We start from the raw sequence: 27420 nt of genomic DNA, 5'->3' as shown, positions 1-27420 counted from the left end.
TATTGAATTTTGAGATATTAATACCTATGTCAGCAGTGACCATAGGATCTACCTCTCCAACTTTCAGGGTCATCATGTGACCAAAAGCTTTATCCACATCTATGATTTTTGGCCTTCTATTCGGGGGTTACAATGCCCATAACAACATTGCTTGTTCATCCGGATCATATCTCGATCCAATGAATATATCATTAACCCCTTGGATATTCAACTTGAAGTCCTTATTGTCTGAATGTAATAAACTGTCAAAAATAAAAGATGCACTCAAATCCCATCCTGGGAAAAGAATAATACCTGCCTCCACTAGCAACTGCCTTCCTAATATAAGAAATATTTTGCTGTGGTTTTTACCAGCAAGGGTTTTCATGTAAATCGTGTGTTCTTTTGTTCTGAATTGTTTGATCTTGCATTTATGTTATTGCTGTGGATGTTTATGTTTTGAAGTATTGCATTTGTGACTATTTGTGTTTGGATGATTAAGTTTGGAGGTATTGCATTTGCAACTATTCAAGTCTTGAGAAATAAAAGGTTGTTATACTGATTTATGTGCAACTGAGTGCTCTTCATGGAGATACAGGAGCAAATATTCCCAAACATCCTCACACTGTGGATAAGAGCTCTCCTAGCTGAGAGCATCTGGGGCAGTCCCGGGGATTCTTTGCTAATGGCTTCTGCTATACAGGACTTAAGTAATAAGGGGATAGTTTGAGAGATATTTGAACATGCCCTATATCAGCGAAAAATGAATGATAAACTATCTTTTCCCATCTTTTCATTGGAGATTCATGATTCTGTTAAATAATGCAAAGTGGGAAAAAGAATCAAATGAATATATAGCTTCTCATCAGTTAAGGGGCATATATGCACCTAGCAGATCCTCTAGCTGTGTGCTACATCCATCAGGTACTCAACTGACATTAGGAGATTGAGGAGTGCATGAGGTCATGGGAAATGGACGTGTTCTTCCACTGATTACAAGCACACTCTTCCAACCAATATGTCTTTACCAAAGAAGCACCTATGTGGTCATACTTGTCCCTACTTGAAGACCTTGAAATCGTAATCTTATTAGAATAATCCATATTTTTTTCTGTAAGATTTATTTTTTCTTTTCTTTGTACGTAACTTTTTTTGAAGTATATATTTGGAATATCTCATCTCCAGTGTTATCCCAAGAAATTAGGAAGATCACTGAAGCCTTTTTGAAAGGAGGTTCCTTAACCCATCCCCCGAAACTTTATATGACTTTGATTTACAGTAGGATTATTCTCTGTAGCTGGGCATCAAAGATATCCAGAAGCTCCTTTTATCTCTGAGCCCAACTGAGAGTAACATGCTGATGAAATTTATTTCCTGAAGTCAAAGGTTATTAAATTTGACTCCAAAAGAAAATTTATGTTGAGCTTTTTGACTTGCTTGCCTGTTTGTAATGATGCTGTCCAAGGCTGCTCAAGACTGACAAGCTTTAATGGATGGTGCCTCGTCTGAGACTCTAATATATTCTTATAATATCTGTTCTTTCCTTTTCTGTATTTGGGTTCCACTTTTTCACTAGCATTTTGTTTCCAAAAAATTGATCTGCTGTCAATTTGAATGTTGATTGACAAATTTTAACTACCTGGTGTTTGATCAGCAGGAAAAACACCACTGGTCTTGGTAAGAGAGTGCTCAGATTATTTCAATCATTGGGAAAATATGTGACAAATTCGGAAGCAGTGAATCAATTCATTGATGGTTTATTACCATTCCTTGATGTCAAGAAAGATAGAAACGATGGTGAGTAAACTATTAGAAGTTAATAATGACTAGAGGGATTCTAGCTGCATGGTAGCCTCACATATTTTTAACAATTGAACTTTGAAGTCAACATTATTCCATTTATTAACATGCCACAATTGACATAAATTGCAGAGCATTATATCGAAATACTTTCTGTTGTGAAAGCGGTTTTGCCAGCACTGGAAGATGGAATTTCCCTTAAAATGCTTAATACCTTCAGTTCATTGCTTACTTCGGCTACATTGGATGTTCGATTGGCCATTTGTGATATTCTCAGAAGGCTGGCAGAAAAGGATTCTTCCTTGGCCTTCGTGGTAACAACCAATGTTTCTGGCTTATAATGCTTGTGATTTAATATTTTATTGGAGTAGATCAGAATATATATGTAAAGATATGCATATTTATATTTCTTGTATCTCCCTTGCAGGCAGAATTGGTATGGGAATTAAATGCAATGTCACCAGATATGATTGGAGAATATGATTGTGATAAAAGGCTATTTGCATATGAGAAAATAGCCTCTAAAAAATTTACCCATATTGGCGAGCCATGCGCCTTGCTTATTCTCTCACATTGTGTGTATGATTTGTCTTCACAAGAGCTTTCTCTCAGGGATAGTGCCTCTGCATGTCTTCTTTCTTTTATTGAGTTTTCTGGTACAGTTTTGGGAAGTAAAGAGGATGTGCAGCAGAATGAGAACCAAGACGACCAAAGTGATAAGAAAAACAACCATGGAAAGGATGGGTCAGGAACTATTATTCCTTGCATGATAGAGAACAAGAACAACTGGAGTAAAATATCTGTTAAACGTGTAATCTATAGATTTTTTCTCTTACATTTAAGGAATTCTATGACAACTTCAGAGACAGCCATCCAAAGGGTATTATTTCCTGTTGGTCATTGTTAATTTTTATACTTTCATCTTAAATATTAGAGAGATGCATGTTTCTTTAACATTGTCACATATTTGTATAGGAATGGATGGTTATACTGCGTGCAATGGTGACCAACTTATCTGATATTACAACTCTGAATGAATTGAAGCCTCTTTCCAGCACAGATTTAGAAGTTGACTTCTTCAGTAACATTCTTCACATTCAGGTTTAATAGCATGTTGCTCATTTCTTTGCCTTTTATCTCATGCACTCCTTAGAAGGAATTCTCTATTCTAATGTAGAAATTCTTTGAGAATGCAGAAGCACAGGAGAGCAAAAGCAATGACACGTCTTAGGAATCTCGTGGATGCTAGAAATCTATCTGAGGTAAGTTTAGACCCTGGCGCTATGGTTTGCTGGTATTTACCATATCAACATGTGATTGTATTTGCAGTAAATCACTGTATTTGCTAATTAATATATTCAAAATATTGCAGGAAATTCTCATGCAAATATTTGTGCCTCTTCTTTTCAATATGTTGCTTGAATCCAAAAGTGACAAGGAGGGACATGTCATTAGCTCTTGCATAGAAACTCTTGCATGTATTTCTGGTCGGATAAGATGGGAGTCTTACTTCAGCCTGTTGATGAGATCCTTTCGTCTCATGGCTTCCAAGCATGAAACTAACAAGAGACTTGTACGGCTGATTTGCTCTTTATTGGACAGCTTTTGTTTTGTTGAGAGAAATTCATCATATATAGATTTAGACAAGCAGGATCACCAAACTGAGCACAAAGAAATAGTTAGGGATGAGAGAATAATGGATTTAAGTAATAGCTGTGATAAAGACATTGTTATTTCTCCTCAGATACAGGAACGCTTACAAAAGAGCATCCTTCCTGAAATGAATAAAATCATGATTTCTAACTCAGATGTTGTAAATGTTTCAGTTAGCCTTGCTGCAGTGAAATTGTTGAAACTTATGCCAAAGGGTACAATGGAATCAGAGCTCCCTCGCATTATACAGCAGATTGCTAATTTGCTGAAGAGTCGTGCTGATTCTGTAAGAGATGAAGCAAGGACTGCCCTAGCTGCATGTGCCAAGGAATTAGGGCCACAGTATTTACAATTGATTATTAAAGCACTACGGACAACATTGAAAAGGGGATATGAATTGCATGTGCTAGGGTATACAATGAATTTTATACTGTCAAAATTTCAATCATCCTTGGATATTGGAGACATTGATTATTGTTTGCAGGGTCTTTTAGAAATTGCAGAAAATGATATTATGGGTGAAGTTGCTCAAGAAAAGGAAGTTGAGAAAATTGCTTCCAAAATGAAAGAGACAAAGAATAGCAAGTCTTATGAGAGTTTGCAACTGATTTCTCAGAATATTACGTTCCATAGACGTGCTAGTGCACTGCTTAAACCTGTTGAGCACAATCTTCATAAAACACTCGCACCCAAAGAAAAAGTTAAAGTTGAGTCGATGCTTCGGTATATAGCTGCTGGCCTTCAGTCTAATATATCCTTAGGTCCACAAGATTTGCTTGTTTTTGTATATGGTTTGGTTGAGGATGGTTTGCAGGATGAAAAGATTGGTAGGAGGACTGATTTTATTACCTCACCAGAGATGGAATCTTCTAGATCAACTAACTCATCCAACAATCTAATGAAGGGCACTGTGGATGATATAGATGCACCAAATAGGTATGTAATTACAGTGTTTGCATTGAGACTTCTTGAACACCATCTGAAACATATCAAAGCGGATAAGAATGATCATCACATAATATCCATGTTAGATCCCTTTTTGGAACTTCTACATCAATGTCTCAAATCCAAATATGAAGGAGTTATATCACAGTCTGTAAAATGCTTGGCTTTACTATTGAGATTCCACCTTCCATCCATAGACATTCTTGGGGGAAACATTACCTCGTTGGTTTTTGATATGGTTCAGAGATCAGGAAAGATTCATAGTCCCTTGATGCAGTCTTCCATCAACTTACTTATTGTGCTTTTAAGATATGCAAATACAACCATGTCAGATGTTCAGTTAAAAATGCTTCTACAGTCTCCAGTTTTCATTGATTTGGAAAGTAGCTCAAATACCATTGCACTGTCACTTTTAAAGGCAATTATTGGGCGGAAGCTCATGGTTCCAGATCTTTATGATTTGATAACTAGAGTTGCACATCTAATGGTCACTAGTCAAATTCAACCTATCCGCAAGCAATGTAGTCAAATTCTATTAAAGTTTCTCCTTGACTATCCTCTTGGTGAGAAGCGTTTGCAGCAACATATAGATTTTTTGGTTGCAAATCTCAGGTAGAGTGTTGATAACTTTTTCTTCACATTCAACCTTTCTTAAGCTTGAATACAATGAATTATGTTTTATTGTTTAAATTAAACTTGCCTGATTGCATCTATTGCAGCTATGAACACACATGTGGCCGAGAAGCTGTGTTAGAAATGTTACATGTGATCATTCAGAAATTTCCGAGTAATGTGGTTGATGAACAAGCAGAAACCTTTTTTCTCCCATTAGTGGCACGTTTGGTTAATGATAATGACAAGGGTATTCGGGCTATGGTAGGATATGTCTTGAAAGAATTGATTGGTCGTGTGAGTCAGCGGCCGTTGCAACGGATGCTAACATTTGGTCTCTTGTGGTATAAGGGTGAGAAGAAACAGCTATGGTGTCCTGCTGCACAGGTACATTTATTCCTCATTTTGTAAACCAGTACTAACATGTAGTCTTAAAATGTTTCATTTAAATGACTTGAAATGTTTGTTGGGGTCCAAAAAGCATAGTGTTACCATCAATACAATCAATAAAGCATCATTTTGATAATTAGCTTAGTATTTTTTTATCAGCAACATGAGGGGTTTATTAGGCCCTCAACCAGAAAAACTAACTGAAAATTGAATCTGAATACAAACAAATAGTCCCCAGCTACCATTAAGGCCAAAATCTAGGGAAACAAAGCGGCTAATATTAGGATGAAAGAGCTGACAGACTGAAATTTCTTGGGCCTTATGAAGTATGGAGTGCTTTAGGTAGGATCTCTCAAAAAATTACCCTCACCTAGACTTAGGAGTTGCCTAAGATGAATGTGAATACTTCTGGAAGAAAACTGTGTCAAAATTTTGTATTGATACATATCTGATCACAAGTCATGATCCATTTTCTAAATGAGGAAAACAGTAACTTAAAAATTGCAGAACAAGGTACTTTATAAAGGAGGAGAAGGGAAGAGCCTGTAGAATGAGAGTTGGTGTGAGAGGAGGAATAAAAAGTCAACAAGTACTATACTAAAATTTAATATCAAATGATTAAAATATAGCAATTTAATGTTCTAACTTCTGTTGGATTACTGTTTTACTCATCCTAAAGATGGATATTGGATGTGATTTGAAATGTGTTGATACAAAATTTTTACACAATTTTCTTATAGAAATGCTTATATTCACTACACTGGACTGTGGAAATATCATTTTTTAATAGAAATGAAGATACAATAATAGCTAGAGAAACCAAAACATCTAAAAGAGAATAAAAAAGAACTAGAGTTTGCAAATATGTATAAAAAACTTTTTCTATTTTTCCTTATATTGTGAAGGCACCCATCTTTTACAAAATTGTTGTTTCTTTCAAAATTTTCACTACACCAAGCAAGTAGATCCTCATGATGCTGTATTTATTTTGCCTTTCCTCTCAAATTGATAAAGTCTTGTTAATGTTATCCATGAACATTGACAAGCATTCATCACTTATATAATCAGACGACTATGGTTTATGTTGGATAATCATGCAAAACTAGAATACAATTAATATTTTCTGACTTCATTCCTTTTTGTCATTCTTGCTTTGTTGAATTATTCTCAACAACATTATCCATTACTATTTTTGCAACTTTCAATTACCTCAGATTAACTGTAATGCTAAGTTGCCGGTATGGGTACGGGTACGGGTACGGGTACGTGGGTACGGTACGCTGGTACGGCATTTTTTTTAGGGGGGGCCTGGGTACGTATGGGTACGTCCGTACAAAAAAATGTAAAAATCATAAATATATACATATATACACTCTAATAAGTAGAAACAAAAATTAAATTTAGAATCCCACATATCATCCATATGCTAAACAAAACTTGGAACTATCATATATGATTCATATTGATATAACTATAAGTCTATAACAAAATTACAAACTTTGAATGTTATGATAGATATCGAATTCATTGTTCACTGGCTCAACCGTTCAACAATAAAATGACACAACTAATAATCAGCAATAGCATCATATGGGTCACTAGGAAGATCAAGATCAACATCATCATTGACATTAGATGATGTAGGTAGAGTACTGGAACCACATGCAGCCTCACTGCCACTTGCACTAGCAGCACATTGGCTATCAGACTCCCCAGAAAGTAAAGATTGTGTGGCAGCTGAAAAATCCAAATCAGTTCGCTCTGGATCTACATCCCAAAACTTTGTGCTCCCATCCTTATACTCATTTTGTTTATGAGTAAGAAGGCGCAAGTTTGAATGCACATAAACGAGCTCTTCTGCCTTACTTGCTGCCAGTCGGTTGCGTTTCACTGAGTGGATAAAGGAGTATGTGCTCCAATTTCGCTCAGATGAAGAGGAACTAGCAACCTATTGAATAATTGACACAAAGTGAGAGGGTGACAATTATAACTATTTTATAAAAAATCTAAATTTAGAGAGCAATAAAAATTAAGAAACTTACTTGCGATAAAACTTTGATTGCAAGAGTTTGAAGGTTTGGTGATGTATGGCCATTGAGGTACCACCAAGCATGAGAATCCTTTTTATACTTGTCACGGAGAGCGGAAACACTTTGACCATTGGAGGCTACAAAATCAGCAAACTCACTTGTCATTAAATCCTCCATTTCAGAATCTGGGAAGAGTTTAGTAAGTGCTGTCCTACACCCTTCACTGACTTCTGAATCTCTATATGGTGGTACCCTTGATGGCTTAGCAAGCATTTCATCACTATAAAATTTGGGAGTCAATGCAAATGCAAGAAGATGTAGTGGGGTGGTCATTTTGTTCCACCGCTCAACACAAATTGATTGAACCTCTTTGAAGAAAGTTTCTTCGGGATCTTGCTCTTTTGCATTGATGATGGCTTTCATTTTCTCAATCATCGAGTCAATGCCATCATATACCTCTCCCAAACATGGGTGATCCATGTCAGTATAACGGATCATACTCATGATGGGCTCAGTGAAACTCAAAAGATATTCCACTCGATCCCACCAAGTGTCATCTAGGATCATGCGCTTTACATTTGCTGCCCTTTCAGTATTGGATTGCCTCCATAGGGACCAACTTTGACTAATTACCATGCTAGCAAGTGGCTGTCGCACCTTCACAAGTCGCCTCAAGACGATTGTGTTGGATGCAAATCGGGTCTCGGCAACCTATTCAAAAATTAAAAATAAAAATTAGAATACAAAGAAGACATGATAAAAAAAAAAAAATTAAGTAACCATCAAAGTGAAATGTAGATTTTAAAAATTGAAGTGTTTCAATTACCTTTAGCAACTCCAACTGTGAAAATGATCTGAAAATGGCCTGTGACATGTTATGGTTTGTGATGAACATTTGGATCTCTTCAGCCTCAACATAAATTTGTTTGATCCAATCTATTTTCCTGCCTATCTTTTGTAGCATGAGGTTGAGAGAGTGGACAGCACAAGGTGTCCAAAATATGTGTTCAAACCGTGTCTCAATCAACATACCTGCAGCTCTACAATTCTTTGCATTATCCGTTATTACTTGGACAACATTTTGAGGTCCCACATCTTGAATGCATTGTATAAGGATGTTAGCAATAAATTGTGCATCCTTCACCTGTCCTTCACAATCCACAGCTTTCAGAAACATTGCCCCTTTAGGGCACACTGCAATTACATTAATTAATGGCCGATTTTTGGTATCCTTCCATCCATCTGAAATGATGGACACCCCTGTTTGTTTCCATGAATTTCTAATGGGAGCCAATGCATTGTCTATGTTTTTTACCTCCTTTGCTAGTAAGGTGCTACGCACCTTCTCATAACCTGGCCCTATGTACCCTTGTGGAGCCTCATTTACCTTTTTCAACATATCCTACCAATATGGTGATCGTACCACATTAAATGACAAACCGTTTGCATATAGACATCTTCCAACGGATTGATCTGCAATCTCTCTAGCATCATTCTTAAATGCTCTCTCTAATGGTCCCTTGCTTCTCTTCACAATAACAGGTTCTTCACTAATTGGGTCCAAGAATGGGTGGCTCTCTACCACGATATCAGGAAAATCGCTATAAGATGGAGAAGTAGGGGGCCTCTTTGATTTACTTCCTCTTCTTGTCAACAAAGGATGGTTTGAGGCACGACCAACTCTTGCATCTGCTTCCTCTTGCTCTCTAATATATCCTGCTATTTCTTGAGGTGACATCCCATTTCCATTCTTTCCTAGACATGGTTTGATTCCTTGTTGGGGAATGGCACAAAAATGGGCTTTGACACGACTGTAGGAGCTAGTTTTTTTCGTACTACAGAAGTTGCATATCCATAAAAATGTTCCACCACCTTTTACTTGGTCTATTATTTTGACATATTTCCATAAAGGTGAATTTGGGTCAGTTTTGAAAGTCCGTTGAGGAGTAGAGCTTTGAGGAGTAGAGCTAGTAGTCGTTGCCATTATGATTTCTACAACAAATTAAAAAAAAAATATTAATATTTAATATTAAACAATAGATTATAAATGTTAAATATATAAATAATAAAATTAAATTTAATAATTTATTTAAAATAAAAGTGAAATTATTATAATTATGAAAGTTATTAGGTTTTTAAAAAATATACCTATTATTAAATTATTATTATTTTTAATATTTTAAAAATGAGTAGTTTTTAAAAAAAATTAATTATAAATATTAAAATTTAACAAATTAATAAATTTTAATTATTAAATTAAAATATTTAAAAATATAACAAACTAATATAGTTTTAAAAAAATATACCTATTATTAAATTATTATTATTTTTAATATTTTAAAAATGAGTAGTTTTTAAAAAAAATTATTATAAATATTAAAATTTAACAAACTAATAAATTTTAATTAGCAAACTATTATAAAAAAAAAAAACTATAATAAATATTAAAATTTAACAAACTAATAAATTTTAATTATTTTTTTAACTATAATAAAATTTAATAAAATATAGCACACTATAATAAAAAAATTAATATCATACCTGATCCCGAAGCCCTCCCGCCGTGGCGCCTCCCGCCGTCGTCGCGTGCCTGCTCTGTGCCTTCGCCCTCCTGCCGTGGCGCCTCCCGCCGTCGTCGCGGGCGTCCTCTGTGCCGTTGCCTCCTGCCGTGGCCCGTGGCGCTTCCTCTGTGTCTGCGTGCCTTCTTTCACCACTGTGCCATCGCGCGTCCTCAAACCCCTGTGCCGTCGCGCGATATGGTTTCAAAATTTCGCGTTTTTTCGGTTTTCACGAGTTTTTATTTTTGCCTTTGCTTTAGGGTTTTAAATGTTAAATGACATATTCGACCCGTGGAAAAACCACTCGAAATTTGCGAATGATGCGGATTCGTCAAAAAAACCGTATGGAATCGCCACGTTTACACCGGATGCGTCGGGATTCGTGAGTCAAATATCGGATACGTTTCAGGGGGAAAAAATCGGTACCCTGTCCGAATCCACAGGGATTCCGGGGCGAATCCGAATCCGATACACACCGCATCCGGATTCGTGGGCAAAATGGGAAGTACCGGTAACTTAGCTGTAATGAAATTATATTTATCGAATTACCAAGGTTGCATGGGTACGGGGGTACTTGGAGACTTTGGAGACCAGTGCTGGTACCGGTACGACTATTCCAAAATAGGAGATGTGGGTACTTGGAGATGCCAATTTCTTTTAAATATAATTTAATAATTATAGAAATTCTGAAAATATAATGACATTGAACATTAAATATAATATAATAATTTAGTAATTTCTATTGCAACATTTTAAGAAATCCTTGTGACCTGCATTTGTTTTGAGCATTGTTTTTTTTCTGTTTGTATTGAATTTTGATTATTTTGTTGCCTGTGTTTTGTTTTTTTTAACATTTTAGGGTTTCATTTTTTTTGTTTGTCTTGGAGACGGTGGGAGACGGGCGGATACGTTAGTGGGAAGTCTCCTCTCTATGGAGACGTTTCCAACCAAGTTTCCGGTGCGGGATACGCGTCCGAGTCTCCGGTATGAGTACCCATGGGCTGGGTACGAGTACCCATGCAACTATGCAAATTACATATTGACATTTTTTTATGATGCCCAGAATCATTTTGTTTCTTGAATTGTATTTAATATTTTATAGTCAAGTACTGCAAAGCTCAGGATTCAGTCATTAAGTGAAAGATACTTATTAGTGTCTACCATATTTGTAACCATATTAGTTGGATAATGCAAAATGGCCGAGGCACTGAGCATGATTATTGGACTTATTTCATGGAATTCCTTAAAAACATGCCATCGAAATGTAATTGATTATCCATGTCAAGTTAATCCATTACTGTAACAACAGATCATTGTTTTCCTTGCTTTCGTGTTGGCTAACACTGTTGCAGAAATGCTAGTTTCTGACTAATTTTGCTTTTTTCATGATTTCATATTGTTGATGCTAGGTTTTCCAGGCATGATGATGTAGGCAAGAATTGTACTTGACTAGAGGAAAATGCTTCTATTTTAGGATTGAGGCTTTCTTTTTCTTTGTTGTTTCTTTTGTGATTCACAATTTTCTTATTTATCTTTGTGCAGGTTTTAGGTCTCTTGATAGAAGTGATGAAGAAAAGTTTTCAGGCACATGTTGAAGATGTGAGATCTAGAGCAATTGACATCTTAAAATGTGCAGTTGCTGCAGCTAGTAATGAAAAATCTGAGGCTGCTGATATTGAAATGCTGGCTTTTTGGCAAGAGGCATATTATTCACTCATCATGTTGGAAAAGTTGCTACATCAATCTCCCGAAATTTCCTTACACAAAGACTTTGAGGTATGACTTTTATTTTTTTAGCTCTCCCTTATATCATTAATTTTTGATCTCCCTGTTATAGGATGGATGCCTGGTTTTGACTAATTTGTGTGAATTAGTGATCATTTTTATTAATGATATTCAAGGTTTCTAAGATGTATGGAATGTTATAATGCTCTTAATGTTGCTTCAAATTAGCATACTATACATGAGTGGTCATCTCTATTGACATTTTTCATTTGTAACATTTTTTAATACTTTCTTTTGTGGGGTGTCTCAAATGCTACGTACTTCTGAACTACTTTGGATGCTTTGACTTTCATAAGTTGCTCATTTGAAGTAGTGTATATCACAGTTTACAAACTTCGACTTACAAAAACTCTACAGACCCAAATTTGACTTGCACTCTATAGAAACTTGGGAAAACTTGACAACAAAATAAACAAAACTTAAATTCCTTAAAATATTATGTGAAGTATTGTTACAAATTGTATCAAATCAGTCTATAAATGTTGGGGAAGTGCTTTCTATTAGATTTGAATACCAAAAAAGTACAATATTCCATCACGTGAATACAGTAGCCAACTGATAAATACAATATGTATTATAAATTTATGATAATTGTCTAAGACTCTAAGTTACCGGTTCGGGTATGGATTCGCAGATTCGGCAAAAAAATAAATTTCTTGGGTATGGGTACGGGTACGTCCACACACACACACACACACACACACATATATATATATGTTCAAACATCAAAATTATAAAATATAATTATATAATTTATAAACTATCACTACCATTATTGATTATTACAATGATACAATCCATACAAAAATGAAATACACAATGTGACTTCCCATACATAAATGATAAATGATAAATGATAAATCCATAATTGCCAATGCCAATAAATATTCATATATCGCAAATGTAATCATTAATAACTAAAGTCTAATATCATGTTAAAAAAATATTAAAAATAGTGTTTTTTTATTGTTTTTTGTGTTTTTATGACACGTGTGACCTGTTTTTGGGAACCTACGGGCCTGGGTTCTCCTGGGTCGCAGGACCCACAGAGAACCCATACACCTGGGCAGGACCTGGGTGGAACCCCGGGAGAACCAGGACTGGGCAAGAACCAGGACCCAGCCTAAAATGCCAAGAACCGGTATCTGAGATAATTGTCATTGAAAGTCATAATCTTAGATTGCATATCCATGCAATTTAAGTATTTTTACAATTTACTCTTTCTTATCCTATAGGGGGTGAAGGCCTACTCCTTGCAATTACATGTGGCTCAACCTTTAAACTAAATGGCACTAGCTTCTATGCCTCATGTTCGACATTCTTTGTAATGATGTCATCCAATTCAATGTCTTCTGCTTCTGTTGTAGCTACACCCTCCATAGCTCGTCTCTTTAAATCAACAATAATATATTAAGCATTCATAATAAGCACATCCCCATGCATACCACCAAGAACAATGATGTTACTGCCTGTAACTTAATAACAGTTCTGATCCGATCTGTTCTGTTCGATGGCGATCAACAGGGTTGCAATCTGACCTCCTTTTATTAGCACAGACATATATCATAATTTCCAGTCTATAAAATGGTTGCAGATAATATATCCCCCCTCCCCTTTGGGATAGCTCACGATCCTTCCCTTATAACAATTGAGTGGGTGTGAAACGAAGGGTCATGCCCCTTCCATTTGTGTTCCTTTCAATGATTAACTTAATTAAATCGAACTTAACTATTATTTACTAATAATTCTTATTGACTGATTAATGTTTGCATCAACTGAATGATATACTCATTGCTACCGATTAGATTTCTTACTTTTTGTTGTCTTCATGATAATAGATCCCTCTCTAACCTTCTTTAAGATCGATGTCTGATTATCATGAATTGCTGTCCGATGAATTCTTAATATCGTGTCTCTTTATAACCGATATCGATTAGTGGATGGGTTAGCATCTTTGTCTTAATCGATATTGTAATAGTTAGCTTTCTTAAATTGATATTATTAATCTTGTACAAGTCGCTGTTCCTAAATCTGGATCCTTCAGTTATTGCTGCTTAGAGAATGCTGACCAGTGTTCCCCCGATAGTCTCATTTCTTTTTGAGTCTCTGGAATGATGGATCGCTGCTTGTCTATGTTATCGATGTGTGGCACTAGTTAATGCTTATCTTATCTCTGGTGACCAATCTATATGTCTTCCTCTATCAATTAAAGAATTATTGATAACTCATATTAATTGCTATTGTATTAATACCTCATTTACTAATCACATCTCATAATGAACCGTTAATTTTATATAAACAAATTGGAATCCCAATCTTATCTTTGGCACTGCTTTGTTTGGGTGATGCTGATATTGACTTTATACAGATTAATTCTGTATGGTGTCTGATATTAATCATATAACATTAATTTATTTTTATTTGAATATTTCAAGAATATTATTAGTAATAAATAAGTATTAATTAAATAATAATATTTAATGAATAAATAAATTTTATACAGATTAATTCTGTATGGTGGCTAATATTAATCATATAACATTAATTTATTTTTATTTGAATATTTCAAGAATATTATTAGTAATAAATAAGTATTAATTAAATAGTAATATTTAATGAATAAATAAATTCCAAATAATCATTTGTTATTAATCATTATATTAATGAATAATAATAACTGCTTCATTTAGGATATATATAACGATCAAGGAGGGGACATGACATGCCCTCATATCATGTGTACAATCTCTGTATGAGTCATTTTTATATAGTTTATAGGATCTTAAGTAATTGTATCTACAACCTTTCTTGTGTGAAAGCAAATGTTGTATTGCACAAAAACTAGGTCATTTAGGCATCATTGAGACAACTTATTGCCTTTTTTTGTGTGAATGACTTCAAACAAGCTCCGGTTGCATTCACATCAAAATACATTACAAGTTTGAGACAAAACACAAAGGGCTACTACCTTTTAAGGTTTTGGAGTATTTCTGTACCAAAATTTTCACCAAGAACTTGAAAAGAAGATATTCAAAAGTTTGTTTGTAAGCAATAATTGTAACTTGCGGGAAAATAATTGTAAGATGTAAATAAAGGCTCCATTTTTTGTTACTTGGTGTTTGGTTGGAGCTTCCTCTAGCTTTCTTGTAATCTTGTAGCTCTTTAATAATTAGGTCTCTCATCTCAATCTTAGGTGTCATTCTATCAATGCATATGGGGAGGCCCTCCATAACCTCTCCATTAATATCTATGATTTCATCTAAGAAGAAAAACTTGGGGAGGTAATACCTCGCTTCATGATTGGGTTTGTGGAATTAATTGATCCACTTTCGATCAATGATTTTCCAAATGGGAAAAAATTTGTGTCTATCTCCATTGTAGTAGTTTCTGATGGCTTCCTTGGCTTTGTCCATAGCCTCATAAGTGTGTCCCATTGAGTTTTACTCCTCATATTCCAAGTATGAATCCCTCATTAAGCTAAAGGATTTATTTTGAAATTTAAATTGAAGTTTGAAGTTACCTTGATGTTCTTGGTAGCTTTCTTTACAAAGATGTCATAAAAAACTGTCTAGCAAGCCTCCCCATTCACAAATTGAAATGTTTGCTTCAAAGGTGTCGTCAAACTACAGATTCTTTTCAATGTAAAGAAGTTAGATACAAACGTTGTCACACTTGCTTGCCAAGCTCTTTTCCCTAGGTGTGATGTAATGTCCCCTTTTGGGAGATACCAAATATTATAGTTGACTGCCTTTTCGAATTTCAACTCAGACTCTGATTTCTTATTGATCTGGTTTTCTGCTGTCAGATCAAATGTTGTTTCCAAATCATTCGATGCTTCCCCTATACTCATTATATCTGTTGTGTACTTTACAAAGCTATTTCTTATTTGACTGATTTACCATATTTTTTTACTTGCATATAATTCTACTTAAGTCTGCAGAAAATCTGCTTTTATTTGTATGATATTTATATTGAGAAACTTTCCTTGAATGCAAATCTTCTACATATGTTTCTGCTCTGAAATCTGCTTTTATTCATACAATCATATTGAGAAACTCTCCTTGCATGCAAATCTTCTGCTTATATTTCTGCTCCGAAATTCTGGATTTATTCTCTTCTAGATCGAATGATTTCTCATTGTATCTTCTGCCTTTTTACTAACATCTCATCTTCTAGTTAGATCTTCTCCGTACCTTTTTACCCAAGAGAAGCGTCTCTTGCAAGGAAGGCAATTGCAGAAGGGGTTGGCCTTTGTTAACTAAATTCTATTTAACTGCTGTCTAAGTCTTAGTCGGCTCTCTTAAAGAAGACATTATTATTTAAGTATCGTTTTTAATCTTATTTAGTCGTCCCTCACTTTAATAATCATCACCAATCTAAATACTTTTATATTGGGTCAGCCCTTATATTTAATTGCCTAGGGTTTGCTATGTAAAGCTGTGATCTGTTTTTATGAAAGCCACAACCTTAGGCTGGGGCGTGACATGTGATCTCATATCAAGCATTGCATCCAATTATACATGTATTTTGTCATGTTTTTAGCTTCTTTCACAATTGGTCTAACCCAATCAATTTTGTCTATGTCCTTTGAAAGAAAGTCAAGGTAATAGGAAGCACAAGGGACTTTAAAAAGTCATGGATGCCTCTTCTAAAGTAGTTTATTTGCCTCTACTTGTGTTAGTACATTAATGGTTTGAACTTGCATCACATTTTCAATGCCCACCTCTAACACAATCTCTTTCAGCATTAGACTGAAGTTTTCTATATTCTTAGCATTAGTAGAGGGAATTGTAGGCATCAAAAACATCATCTCACCATTCAATGCCACTAGAAAGTTGATAGTGTGTAGTTCCTTTCATTTGCCCACCCATCTGAAAGTATTGTCTTTGAAGTTGTACCGTCTCTCATTTTGTTCTTTCAAATTTGATTTTGTGTTTGTGACAACATTTTGGAGCAGTTGCCCACTTAAGTCATGTGGAGAGGGCACCTTTCTTCTTTCCTTGCAACTGTCAATGTTGTGACTAAATACTCCAAATATGGGTTCTTCACCATATTGAAAGGTTGTTGTAATACTAGAAGTTAGCACAAGTGTTCTTTGCTTCTTTGTGCATCTCCCTGTTCTACATTGTACCATGAAACAAAAGTTGTGCTCTTATGTCATGCCCCTGTAGCGAATACACATCTAGGATAACCTAAATGAAATTAACGAAAGGATAGAAGGACATCACATACATTTGGTTCAGCGAATGATTAAGTGACAGAACCATGTTAAGAATATGTTGCCCCAGTTCTTAAACATCCAAACTTTAAACTTTTGCATTGAAGCTAATGTCAGGCAAAATTTTAATGTGTTTTTTCAAGAGTTTTCAGGATATGTAATTATGTGGTTTCAGTTCAAGGCGGGCTCAAAAACAATTAAATCTTGAGAATCATGAAGAACTGAGGGAAACTGTCTTGTGAGCTTGTACATGATACCATTTTGAGCAACTTAGCAAATTTTCATCCAAACCCACTTCACCTTTTATGAGATTTTAGTATTTACATTTTTAAAAACTTATTTTTGAAAAATATTAAAATCTCATTATTTAATGCCTCATCATGAATAAATTCTCTTAGATGATGGTTGTCTCATCCCCATTGATGCCTGGTCAAAATTTCAAGTCAGAACTCCTCGCCAGTTAAAAGTTTCACAAGTCTCTCAAAGAGGGCACAAAGAGGTGAAATGAATTTAAATAAAATAAAAATAAAAATTAAATAAATTCACTTCTTTAAAATTTTAAAATTGAAAACTTTGTGCAATCGAAAATCACAACTCACAACTAGTTGTGATTTTGAAAAGCCAAACATTAAGAGGTTGTGAATTGCAAATTATTAATACAAAAGTGATTATGCATTGTGAAATCGAAATTCACAACTCTTAACTAGTGAGTTTTGAAAAGTGAATGCTAGAGGTTGTGGATGGTACAAATCGGATGCAAGTAAGTTGTGAAAGGTGAAAAGTGAATGTGAGACAGGTTGTGAGTTGAAAAATTTGAACGTAAATGAGTTGTCAAATACATTTTCATAACTCACAACTGGTTGAGTTGTGAATTTTGAAAACACAACTGAAGGTAGTTATATTAACTACAAAAAAATAATTCTTGGAAAAATATTGGTTATCGCAAAGATAAATTTTCCAAATTCTACAGGGATACTCTCTGCTCCTGCATCAAGACAGATTGCTCTAAAGGGATGTCATCTCAAGGAATGAAATTTAATGATCGTAGAATGTGCACAAATGGATTTTGTGTAAACAAATTTCACAACCTTGACCGGATTTCCTTTGCCTGTACTAAAATTTGAACTTTAAACAACATATAAGGTTTTAATGTTGCAGCTCGTGGAAATGTGATTGCAGAATATTTGCGAAACGTTTCTGTTGAAAAAGAACTTCTAAATGCTTTTATTGACATACTTGAAAAACATGGAAAATTAGACATGGAACTGAATCGTTTGACAAAATGAATGTCATCTCACGGCTTATGAAATTAGTGTAGAATGTACACAACACAAAATTGTTGAAAAGGCTTTAGAAATATTCAAGCAAATGCATCATATATGCTTTTGCCAACTTGGGAACCAGTTACAAACATGCATCAGATTGTAATGGTATGGAGATTTTTTTTCAGATCTTATAGTTGGAAATGCTCCTGTTGACATGAATCCAAAATGTGGAATTGTATGACAACACACCTGAAGCGTTTGACATAATACCTCAGAGATGTCTTCTCATGGAACGATATAATTGCAATATATAGACCAAATATGGAGGCACACATTATAAAGCTCATTGATAGTTGGACAACAAGCATCAGTGATTTTTGGTCTCATAAAACACAGTGCTTTGAAAAGTGCAGGTACATATAAAATGTGAAAGCAGAGACAATGTACTTGAATCGTTTGACAGACTGTCTCAAATATATGTCATCACATAGAATGTCTGATAGCAGGTTGAAGGCAAAACAGATTGTTGAAACAGCTTTATAAACTTTCAAGCAAATGCAATCGGTAGGCGTGAGGCCAAATGGGACAATCTTTTCCCATAACCTCTCTATCTGTGATGATATACTAGCTTTGGAACAGGTTATAGGCATCCATCAAAGGATCAAGGATAAATGAATTTTGTCAGATATTATAATTGCAGGTGTCCTCATGAAATGTGAATAATTGCAAGAATGTCGAAAATTGGGAAATTGTATTAAGCACAGCGATGGCATTACTATGAAACTCATTAAGAATGCATAACCTGATCATGGTCTCATGGATTGCAATGATTGTAGTGATTGCACAAAATGGATTTGTTGATAAGGCTGAAAGTTTTGAGCAAATAATATTGGAAGATGAAAATCCAAGTTCTACAATTCTTGCAGGTCTAAATGGACAAGGCACATGAAATGCTTGTCAGAATTGCCCCGACATTGGAGCAGGATTTTGTCAACTATATATGATTCCAAGAGACATGAAATGCTTGTCAGAGTTGCTAATCAGTAATCAGCCACCAGTCTCACAAGGTTCCCAAACACCGCGACAAGTCAATTTTCTTGAAAGCATTAAAATGTGTCATGATGCTACTTCACTTCTCCGGCCCCATCAAATATGTTCTAAATATTTATCACAACAAAACTATTCCTATTAGTGTCAACAGCCTGACCATCAAGTAACTCGATGCCTAAAATTAATCTGTCAAATCTTGATAAGAGAGTCTCGGAGGATTCTTCTTTGCTTTCTCAAATCTAGAGTGACAAAATGCACTGTTGAAGGTTGTGTCAGAATTTCAAGTTTGAGAAGCAGACCGACAATACTGAGAGGGGGGGGGGGAGGTGAATCAGTATTGCAGAAATTTAACCCTTTTTAAAATTAAAGACAGAATCACAACAAGATAACCACAAAGACAAAACATCAGATATCTCAAGGAAAACCCTTTCAGGTAAAAAGCCACGGCATTAAAAGACTTTCATTAGCTTCAAATGAGCTCCAACCCAGATTACAAAGCAACTAGCAGAAGAGAGCTCCAACTCTCCTCATAGCACCAACTGTGAACAATAAGGCACCAACCCCTATACAGAAGTAAGCACCAACTTCCTCCAATTCACCAACTCAGAGAACTCAGAATTACAAATATTGGAATTTCAGTTGTTCTTCTTCTATGTTATAAGATATGAGTTCCAGTAGAGAGGAAAAGAAATCTAACTTCACCTCAGCCAACAAAGGAAAACGTTCCTTCAATATTTGATGCAAACACCAAAAGAAAATTTCTGTCAAGAATGAATTTCATACACTCCACGATCTTTTCACAATCACTCCTTATACTTCTGTCCGATCTGCATAACCGCTAACTCCATCAGATAATTAAAAAAAATTTGCCCGACTCTGTTTTTTAACAACATACATTCAGCTGCACCCAATCACTACGCATCAAACAGCCACAAAATTCCAGCATGACTTCATATGCTTATTCTCAAAAACCGTCTTGCTGTTAGCATCTAAAAAAGAACCCAGCTAGCCAGGACGATATATGCTTTGTAAAGATCACCTCCACACTACGTTTCTTCAGACCAGACCACAAGAAAAGTTCGGGCCATCACAGAATTCATCATTATACCAAGCACAATGTTTCGAAAAATTAAAAGGCACGGAACCAATCACCAAAAAGAATTGCCTTGATGTTTTCAGCCAGAAAATATAAGAAATGTATCTTCAAAATAGACCACATTAATGAAATCCAACACGAACACCTTTCACCTTTCAAAGAACTTCCACGCATATTAAAATCTGACTCTTATTTTCAAAAAAAAGAAGCAATGCCAAGCATAGCACCACAAACGCACAGGCTGAAGTAAATTGTTGGTCAAAAAGAACTTCAACGCACTCCACTCTTCAATTAGCCCCCAACAAAATAAAAATGCACCACTCAATATCGATGATCTGTGTTTGACTGAATTTCATCATCCTTCATGGCAAAGTATTTCGACTTTAAATCTGCGTTAACTATGAAGATTCGTTGCCACACACTACACGAAATAGTCATACCATTAATTTTTCACCACTCCAGAAAAAACGCTCAAGTGAAGACAGCAAAGGCATGCTCCGTTATTTAAAAGCCATGAATTCCACACACCTCTTTTCCAGCGCCTAATCTCCACTTTTTTCACCACCTAAAGAAACCATCCGCTCACAAAGGTAAGGCATCTGAAAAAAAAATGAATTAAAAAAAGAATCGATGCCTTTTTTGAATCAATTGCAAACATGGCTTCTGCCGAAAATTTAATCACCCAGTACTTATACTCCTTCGCAGGTTTTTAAAACATTGACCGAAAAAATAGGCTTTTCACCAGAGCACGATAGCCTCCAAAAAAAATGTAACATGAAAAGTAACACCCAGCATACATCTTTTTGCCACTAAATAAAATCTGAAATCATTAATGCACTAGAAAGGAATTAATTCGGTCATCGACCCTTTTTAATATTCCAGTTATGATGTGGCATAAACTCTGATTCAGCTGCTGACTAAGACAAGTAGGCGCACAACTTGCTGATGCAGACACTCATACAGCTCCAGTAGACAGCCAAGCAAGCAGCTCAAGCTGCTCAACCAGGAAGGCATGTAAGCAGCTCAAACAAGAAGACAAGCAACCAGGCACCTCAATCAAGAAGGCAGAGAGCTCAAGCCAGCTTAAACAAATTAATTAGACCAAAATGCTTAATCAGCATTTTTACAAGCTCAGACATCAATGACAAAAATTCCAACAAAGTTTACCAATTGGAATACCAGATGTCACAATACCTTCTATTCATGATCTCTTCAGTCCAAACACAATGCAGATCAAAGTCAAAAAGACGTGTCAGAGAAAACTTGTATTGAAGTGGATATCACAAAAATGGAAACAACCTACTTCCAAACCAATCTGAGGATGATGTGATCAGAAGGACACCACCAGTGGAAAGGTACTCTTTTAAGAGTTGTGATCATAACCTAGTCTAGAATGTCTTCACATGAATGTTGACATGATCCACCAAGGAAGTTCACAATGTTGCAATCAAATTTCTTTCACATCATAGGGAGTGTATTTATGATAGGACCAATTTGTTGTGATGGTAAAGGTAACTTGAGTGAAATTTCTGTTACTCTTAAAGGCAACATCAAGCTCTATAAATGGTAAGTCATAATTCCTTCTAAAATGCATTTGTGAAGCCGATGCACAAGTTGTCACATAAAAGTGGTTACTTTGAGCATGATCAAAGTTCAAGTTTTTGATATGCAATGAAGAAGACAAATGGAGACAATGCTTAATGTCAAAATAACTTGAGAAGTTACCGAAGGTAAAGCAGATAAAGGTGAAAAACCATCTCGATAAGGTCAACAATTGGGTATTTTTTAAAAGTTACAAGTTTCAAATTTTCATTTGTAAAAAAGTGATTTAAGTCACTTATTGTAACCAAAGTTAGGATTTGGACTTGATTTTTTATAAAAGTTAGGTTAAATCCTAACTTGTTCCTAAGAAGGTAGTTACTGGAAGTAGTCACTTAGTTATTCTAAGTCGTTATCCTAGGTGGTTATTCTAAGTGGTTATCCTAGATGGTTATGTTAACTGGTTACAAGGTAGTTGTTTGCGAAACGTCTATAAATATAGGCTATTGGTATTGTAAAAAATAGGGGGACACTTACAGAGGGGAAACTTTGGAGAACTTTTGGTTTACCTATTTTGTACTCAAAGCTTTTGAACTCGTATATTTTCAAAAGAATAATAAAGAATGCATTTAATTCGTATGTCTTGAATGTGTTTCTCAGTTATTAATATATTATTATCAATTTCTTGTATGTTAAATTGATAATCCCTTTGTGTACTTGTACAATCTATTGATCTTGAATTCAAATGATAAATGTAAATTATGAAACACAATCATACCCTAGTATCTTGGTTTGAAAGTGCTAAGGCAACTTGTTTCTTCGTATGTTGAAATGTGTTTCCTTTATTTCATCACCATTGCATATCAAAACTTATGTGAAATCCTGTTTGGTATTCGTATGTCTACTATCAGGGTTTCTGTTATCCACTTTCTTTAGTTTTGTTTTCCTTCCTTTATGTACTTTCAGGTTAAAAGTACACAGAAATTACAAATACCCCCATCATACCAAGGAGTTGCCCCTCTCAAATGCAGAGGAAGATTGTAGTTTGACTACAATCTCTCCAACTGTTGGCACGGATGTCTCTGCAATCTCTCCAACTGGTGCCATTGCATGCTAACCTAACATTTATAAAATCAGAATATTTAATTTTTACTGCAAAATTTTTAAGTACAAAAAATGACGTTTAAAATAAAAAATAATGGCTTGAACCCAAAACATAAAATTAAATTAACATAACCCATTTTTAACAGTGGAGGTGTAATAGATATTCTTGTCATTGCAACCTCATTGGAATTTGGAATGATAATAATTGATGATAAATCAGAGTCCATAATCTGATTTCTTGCAAAAATGAATTAGAGCCCAAAGACACTCAAGTGTTGGTTGATTTTGAAAATTCAGCAAATAAAAGTTAAGAGCCTCAATGCCCAGAGACAGTGACAATGTTGACCTTGTGCAGAGATCAAGGAGGAATTCTAGTAAAAATTCAAGCTAGATCTTGCAAAGCCTATCATTCACTCATTCAAAACAACATCAACCTATCTAAAATGATTTGAGTCTGGCAAAAAACAAAGGATTGACAATGTCGCTTCTGATTCCTTCTTCCAAATGGGAAGTATATTGAAATAGTAGATAATTAATGCACAAGAAACAATAATGATCGAAGGTATTATTTCTTAGGATAGATTGATTAATAAGTTACCGGAATTGCCCTGGCAGCCTTGGAATTTGGTCCTGATTCCTTACAGGTCCTGGTGTGAGCCTGGTCCCCAATGGATTCCACCCGGGTTCCTCCCAGGCAGCTGGGTCCTCTGTGGGAGAAAATGTTCCATAAACCCAGTTATAAATTTAGAATGTTTTCCTCTGTAGTGCATACCAGATTTTTTTCAGTTCATTCATATACAGCTGCAATTTGTGTGTTGTTAAAGTGGATTTGTATGGATCTGAGCAACACCTGCTGCAGTGATATGCATCATCAGTGATGGAGTACTGCAGGGATTTTAATGCAAATGATATTTCATTACCTAATTTCAGTAATACCATGGCTGTCAGTTGTCTAAGACTCGAAGCATTAAAAACCTTTCAAACAAAATCTAAAAATGCTTTAGAGAGAGAAGTAAATGCATTGGCAATTATGGATTTATGATTTATAATTTATGTATGGAAAGTTATATTGTATATTTCATATTTGTATGGATTGTGTCATTGTAATAATCAATAATGATAGTGATAGTTTATATAATTATATTTTATGATTTTGATGTTTGAACACACACACACACACACACACACACCCGTACCCGTACCCGTATCCGAGGAGGTTTTTTTTTGCTGATTCCGTGATTTCGTACCCAATTTGGTATTTGTATCCGTACCCGAATTGGTAACTTAGATTGATTACAATGATATCATAGGTTTATATAAGCCTTTCACTTTTTAATCATCCAAGAAGCTACCAAGGCTACATCACAAACTAATTTTCTCGACAGCTAACAATTTTTAACCTATTAGGATTAATTCATTAATTAACCTAACACTAACATTTATTTAATTACTAATTAATTAACCTAACACTAACATTTATTCAATTACTTACTAAGCTGACGTTTAATACTAACATACTAACATAATATAATAATTCCAACATTTTCTTCTTATTACATCACTTTGAACAAAGGTAGGATCATTGGAATTGGCGTAGACAAACACAGCAGCCCAAATAAACACCCGATGAACTAGGAGGTACAGACAACTCACTAAGCACCACAACCTAACCAGGAAACACCTAACCAAAACATATCACTGGATGCCTTTGACGAACCATCAGTACCTAAGGTAGGAACACTAGAGAACAAATCCCATGTACAATACCAAGAAACAAAACCCAATTTGAGAGAATACATCCTTAAAATGAAATGGCGTAATGATATTCTAGTTTGTTTGTAGAGATTTTTGTTCCATTTCCAAAATTTGCTCCATATTTGTTTCATGGTGATTTTCATTCCACCGTGCAGTGACTTATTCTTAGATATTTATATTATTTGCTAGCATTGCATGGTATTTTCTTGTAGTTCCTTAATTTTGGTTTTTTACTTTCCATACCCATAGAACAATTAAATTGTCTTCCCTATAATGCACAATTACCAAAAAAATTGCAAATTTTAAAAAATAGGCAAGATCATAAAAATTCACCAAAAAATGACTCGGACAATTTTCCCTTTTTCACGTTGATGTTCAAAAAGCATGATTGTGAACTAGGGTTTACAACAACCTGAAATCATTATCCTAGTCTTTGTATATATTTTACTGTCAAAGTAATACTTTTTAAGACATGAAAAGCCTTCTGCCATTTGCTACCTGATTGAAATCTTTAGCCAACTGTCGTATTAAATGAATAGTTGTAGCATGTCTGGATACGTACTCACCTGTTGGCCATGACAATTAGGCAATATTTCGGGGTGAATCATGGGTAAAATATCTGATCTTCAACAAATGAATTTCTTTTTCTTCTTTCACCTGTGTTAAATAATAAATAAGATGAATGTGCTATATTATTGGAGTAGAGTGCTAAAAATCATATTTTAATTATATTTGCTCAAAAATAGATTCAAGAAAACAGTAAGTTTTCACAATCTTTGTCTTTTTCCATGACATGTTTTAGGAGTGGAAAATTTGCAATCCTATTATAATTGTTCTCTTTAAGGTGGAAGCAAATGATTGTACCACTGTGAATTCTGTGATTATTGCAATGCATCTTTTATATATAGTAAATATGGTTTACTTTTGCTTATAGCTGCATTTGACCAACTCTGTACAGGAAATATGGGACTTGATTTGTTCGCTTCTAGTTCATCCACATGTGTGGTTGCAAAATATTTCTGGCCGTCTTATAGCTATTTACTTCTCTACTTGTGGATCTGAAGTAGTTACAAAGAGCCAGGCAAATGGAAAAACTGCAATGCTTTTACAACCAAGCAGGCTCCTACTACTAGCTGCATCTTTTTGTCATCAACTTGACATGGACATGGATCTTCTTGATAACTGCATGGGTGATATGAGTATGGTTGTTGAAAATCTTGTATATGTCACCTGTGCCCTGTATTCCTTTGTGAAAAGCAGGCCACAAGTAGATCTGAAGGATTTCTTTTCTACCCTTGATGCACACAATCAGTCACTTATAATGGAGGCACTAGCATTGCTTGGTTCAAAAACTTGTACAAAGGTTTGTGCCTGTTTGCTTTCTAGAGAGAAGAAGGATGTTTCTGAACTTGAGGACAAAAATGAATTTCAAGATCTTGAAACATCGTTATATGAACCCATCTTTAAGAAGATGGGAAAAATCGCACGTCAAGCGAAAGATTTACAGGTACGATCAATTGACATTCCAGTCTTAGTTAAGTATTCATCATTGACTTATGATTGTATAGCATGTTGAGGACTTACACTGCCCTGTTTGCAGACTAAGGCCGTCTTCAAGTGGTATAAAGCTATTTCCACTCATCAGGGCCATGAAGGAATCCAACGCTATGGATCAACAATATTACTACCATTGTATAAGATCATAGAAGGTTATGCAGGGAATGTGGTTTCTGGTGAGGAAAATGGCATGGTTTTCTTTTACCTTGATTTGAAGGGAAAAAAGTATTGTTAACAATTTGTTAGTTTTTAAAGGTTTGAATTCTTCAATTATTTCACAGGTTGTTTTGTCATTAATGCAGGGAACTTGAAGCTATTGGCGGAGGAAGTTCTGAACCACATGAAAGATATCATGGGGGTTGAGGGTTTTGTGCAAGCCTATAATTTAGTGAGGCAGAAAGTCAAGGCAACCCACAGCAAGAGAAAGCAAACAGAAAAAGTTTCTGCACTTGTTAACCCAATTCGGCATGCACAAAAGAAGAGAAAGTTAGCAGTGAAACGCCAAGCTCAGAAGAAACGAAAGGTCATGAAAACCAGGATGCAGAGAAGCTGAAGCGTTGTAACATTGTTATGCTGGTCACCATCTACTTGCTTCTCTTGGGCTTGGAGAACGTAGGATTTCTTGTTGTAGAAAGTGTGGATGCAGGAAGACTTTCTTTGAAGAAGCTTGATTCAAGCTCACATGTACCATTGTAGGAGTAATTCATTTCAGCAGCTTCTACCTAGTTCTATTATCAAGAATATAAACACCTATAATTTTCATAGGTGTTAGGTAGCATGGTGGAGCAGCTTTAAATTTGTGTAAATTGTGACTAATGCAGGATGACTCATGTATATATATTTGTGTCACCTATCACAGTCATGCAGAAATTTGAACTTCAATAGGGTTTGTTCTTAGCAATCTAGAACACCGAGTGTCATCAGTTTTGCACAAAACAATTTTCGGTCCATTCCTTCGTATATTTATTTCTTTTCCCTTTTCCTTGGATACATCAAAAAGTTCTTTCTGGCTACAATTCTTTCAATGTTTAGCTTGTCTTTGTAATATTTATCTTTCATATCCATGCAAAATTGCATAGATCCT

General features: G+C 35.1%; 2 protein-coding genes across 5 annotated transcripts in view; one reads left to right on the top strand and one right to left on the bottom strand.

The window, feature by feature from the left end:
- The window catches only part of LOC131074886 (uncharacterized), a 138631-nt gene extending 111217 nt beyond the window's left edge, over nucleotides 1–27414 (top strand). For 3 of the 4 annotated variants that reach the window (XM_058011618.2, XM_058011615.2, XM_058011616.2), the window contains exons 21-31: nucleotides 1634–1776; nucleotides 1912–2093; nucleotides 2207–2659; nucleotides 2755–2880; nucleotides 2976–3041; nucleotides 3152–4989; nucleotides 5097–5376; nucleotides 11510–11743; nucleotides 25738–26286; nucleotides 26380–26512; nucleotides 26639–27414. In XM_058011618.2, the coding sequence (XP_057867601.2) occupies nucleotides 1634–1776; nucleotides 1912–2093; nucleotides 2207–2659; nucleotides 2755–2880; nucleotides 2976–3041; nucleotides 3152–4989; nucleotides 5097–5376; nucleotides 11510–11743; nucleotides 25738–26286; nucleotides 26380–26512; nucleotides 26639–26889 (4255 nt within the window). In that variant the 3' untranslated portion in view covers nucleotides 26890–27414. The remainder of the gene's footprint in view (nucleotides 1–1633; nucleotides 1777–1911; nucleotides 2094–2206; nucleotides 2660–2754; nucleotides 2881–2975; nucleotides 3042–3151; nucleotides 4990–5096; nucleotides 5377–11509; nucleotides 11744–25737; nucleotides 26287–26379; nucleotides 26513–26638) is intronic. The other variant, XM_058011617.2, reaches the window with a different exon arrangement.
- On the bottom strand, nucleotides 6819–8370 carry LOC131875490 (uncharacterized). The gene is made up of 2 exons (XM_059219945.1): nucleotides 7422–8370; nucleotides 6819–7327 (listed from the first exon to the last, which is right to left on the bottom strand). Exons 1-2 carry the CDS (start codon nucleotides 8043–8045, stop codon nucleotides 6947–6949), a joined length of 1005 nt encoding a protein of 334 aa, XP_059075928.1. The 5' UTR covers nucleotides 8046–8370; the 3' UTR covers nucleotides 6819–6946.
- Nucleotides 27415–27420: the final 6 nt, after the last annotated feature.

Source organism: Cryptomeria japonica, chromosome 1 (genome assembly GCF_030272615.1).
Source record: "Cryptomeria japonica chromosome 1, Sugi_1.0, whole genome shotgun sequence".
NCBI lineage: Eukaryota > Viridiplantae > Streptophyta > Pinopsida > Cupressales > Cupressaceae > Cryptomeria > Cryptomeria japonica.
Note: the sequence above shows the minus strand (reverse complement) of the source record. Positions and strands in the feature narration are given on the sequence as shown.

What these genes read in the sequence shown, in the direction of transcription:
- LOC131875490 (XM_059219945.1), bottom strand. Translation starts at nt 8,045, where the DNA reads ATGGTAATTAGTCAAAGTTGGTCCCTATGGAGGCAATCCAATACTGAA. An exon ending in CAATCAAAGTTTTATCGCAA is followed by an intron (nt 7,328 to 7,421) that starts GTAAGTTTCTTA and finishes ATTATTCAATAG; the next exon opens with GTTGCTAGTTCCTCTTCATC.